The sequence below is a fragment of the Pinus tabuliformis genome, chromosome Q (assembly GCF_031772625.1).
Source record: "Pinus tabuliformis cultivar Carrire ecotype Pingquan chromosome Q, CPIR1, whole genome shotgun sequence".
NCBI classification, from domain to species: Eukaryota; Viridiplantae; Streptophyta; class Pinopsida; order Pinales; family Pinaceae; genus Pinus; species Pinus tabuliformis.
In genome coordinates, this window is record NC_142296.1 from 490762150 (window position 1) to 490763958 (window position 1809).

The 1809-nt window shown below is 33.2% G+C and overlaps 1 protein-coding gene across 1 annotated transcript; it reads left to right on the forward strand.

The window, feature by feature from the left end:
* Positions 1–223: 223 nt before the first annotated feature.
* LOC149220318 (uncharacterized) lies at positions 224–996 on the forward strand. The gene has a single exon (XM_089382791.1). It carries the CDS (start codon positions 254–256, stop codon positions 599–601), a length of 348 nt encoding a protein of 115 aa, XP_089238917.1. The 5' UTR covers positions 224–253; the 3' UTR covers positions 602–996.
* Positions 997–1809: the final 813 nt, after the last annotated feature.

Sequence of the window (1809 nt, forward strand, 5' to 3'; positions counted from 1 at the left end):
GCACCACATCGGCAAAATATGTGTTTATCTCCCATCCCGCAATAATAGTGGATATACCAGTGATTTGTCAGCACTCCTATCCATGGCTACACAGAACCCAGATTCCCACAAAACGGCCACATTTTTCGTTACACGTGTCAGGAAGCGTGAACGCTTAGGCCACGTAATCATTTCTCTGATCGGCCATTAAAAGGCGTTGAAACAGAAGGAAACCACAGCGAATCTGAACCAGTGAAACGCAAGCAAAGGCAAGATGAATCAGCGAACGGCAAATTTGGTGGCGCGAGTTGTGCTGGGCACCATGCCGAGTATCAATTTTATTATTGTTCCCTTACACTTATCAGGACACACGCACACTGTTCGTCGACTCAGCAAGGTAAGAAGCAGCAGCACAGACGAAGAGAAAGAAAAGGGAAGGGAAGATGCAGGTCCAGCAACTTCAACGTCAACTGGGTATAGAAAAGTCCACGAAAACCCTCGCAGAGTGGCAGAGGAACTACAAAAGGCTTGGAAATTGCAACAGGAAAAGGATGATTTGATAACATTCAAGGACGCTGGTCTTGACATGTACAAGAGAGCTCTCCCTTCTGGTGATGGCTGAAATTATATCAAACTCATCTCAGCTTTGCTGAAATACCACACATTCTCCCCTCATTTACCTGTATGTTAATATCTATAGGCTTTGTTGTGGCAAAGCGGTATATATATATATATATATATATTTTGATGCTCAATAAAAACCATATGTATATGTACTGATTATATCTGATGACAGAAATGAGCTCTACGGTGTTAGAGGTAATTTCAGGAGCCATGTTTGTGAACCACGCGTAGTGGTTTTATTGTTTCAAAAATTTTAGCTCGGTAAACAATTAGTTTCACTTTCTCAGCTGAGTTAATCATGAGTTTGTTTTTCAGCTGAGTGGGTTAACAATTTGTTTTCTCAGATGCATGTGTTAAAATTTCTGAAAACATATGATAATTCTCGAAGAGATATTCTCTTTTGGAGCTGTGTGGTTAATTAGTTTTCTCGGCTGTGTAGGTTCAAGTCTTCTAATACATGGGAGGTTCAAGTCTTTTAATACATGGGACAACTCTGTATATTCCACTAGATTAAGTATTGTTTGGATTCTTTTCGTTGTGTAGGTTTAAGTCTTATAGTATAGGTGATAATTTCTTATAGTATAGGTGATAATTTCTTATAATATAGGTGATAATAATTTTGTATAGGTTAAGTATTATTTCGATTCAGACATACTGTAACTGACATTTTATAGGTTAAGTATTGTTTGAATGGGATAATTTTGTATATTCTGTTAGATTAAGTATTGTTTGGATTTTTTTTCCGTTGTGTAGGTTTAAATTTTATAATATAGGTGATAATTTTGTATAAGTTAAGTATTGTTTGGATTTAGATATATTGTAACTGATATTTTATAGGTTAAGTATTGTTTGGATTCAGACATATTGTAACTGATATTTTATAGGTTAAGTATTGTTTGAATTGGTTAAGTATTGTTTGGATTCAAGTATCTAAAAACATGTTGTAAGTGACATTTTAACTAATAATAGTTATTTTATCATTTTTGTAAATCAATATAAATCAATAAATTTTATTATTATATTTCTAGATTTTTATTGTTGTGATCAGAATACATATGATAATTCTAAATAAAATTACATTTTAATTAATAATAGCTATCTTATCATTTTTGCAAATCAATATAAATCAATAAATTTTATTCTGATTATTATATTTATAGATTTTAATTGTGGTGATCAGAATACATATAATAACTCTAAACAAAT

What these genes read in the sequence shown, in the direction of transcription:
- LOC149220318 (XM_089382791.1), top strand. Translation starts at nt 254, where the DNA reads ATGAATCAGCGAACGGCAAATTTGGTGGCGCGAGTTGTGCTGGGCACC.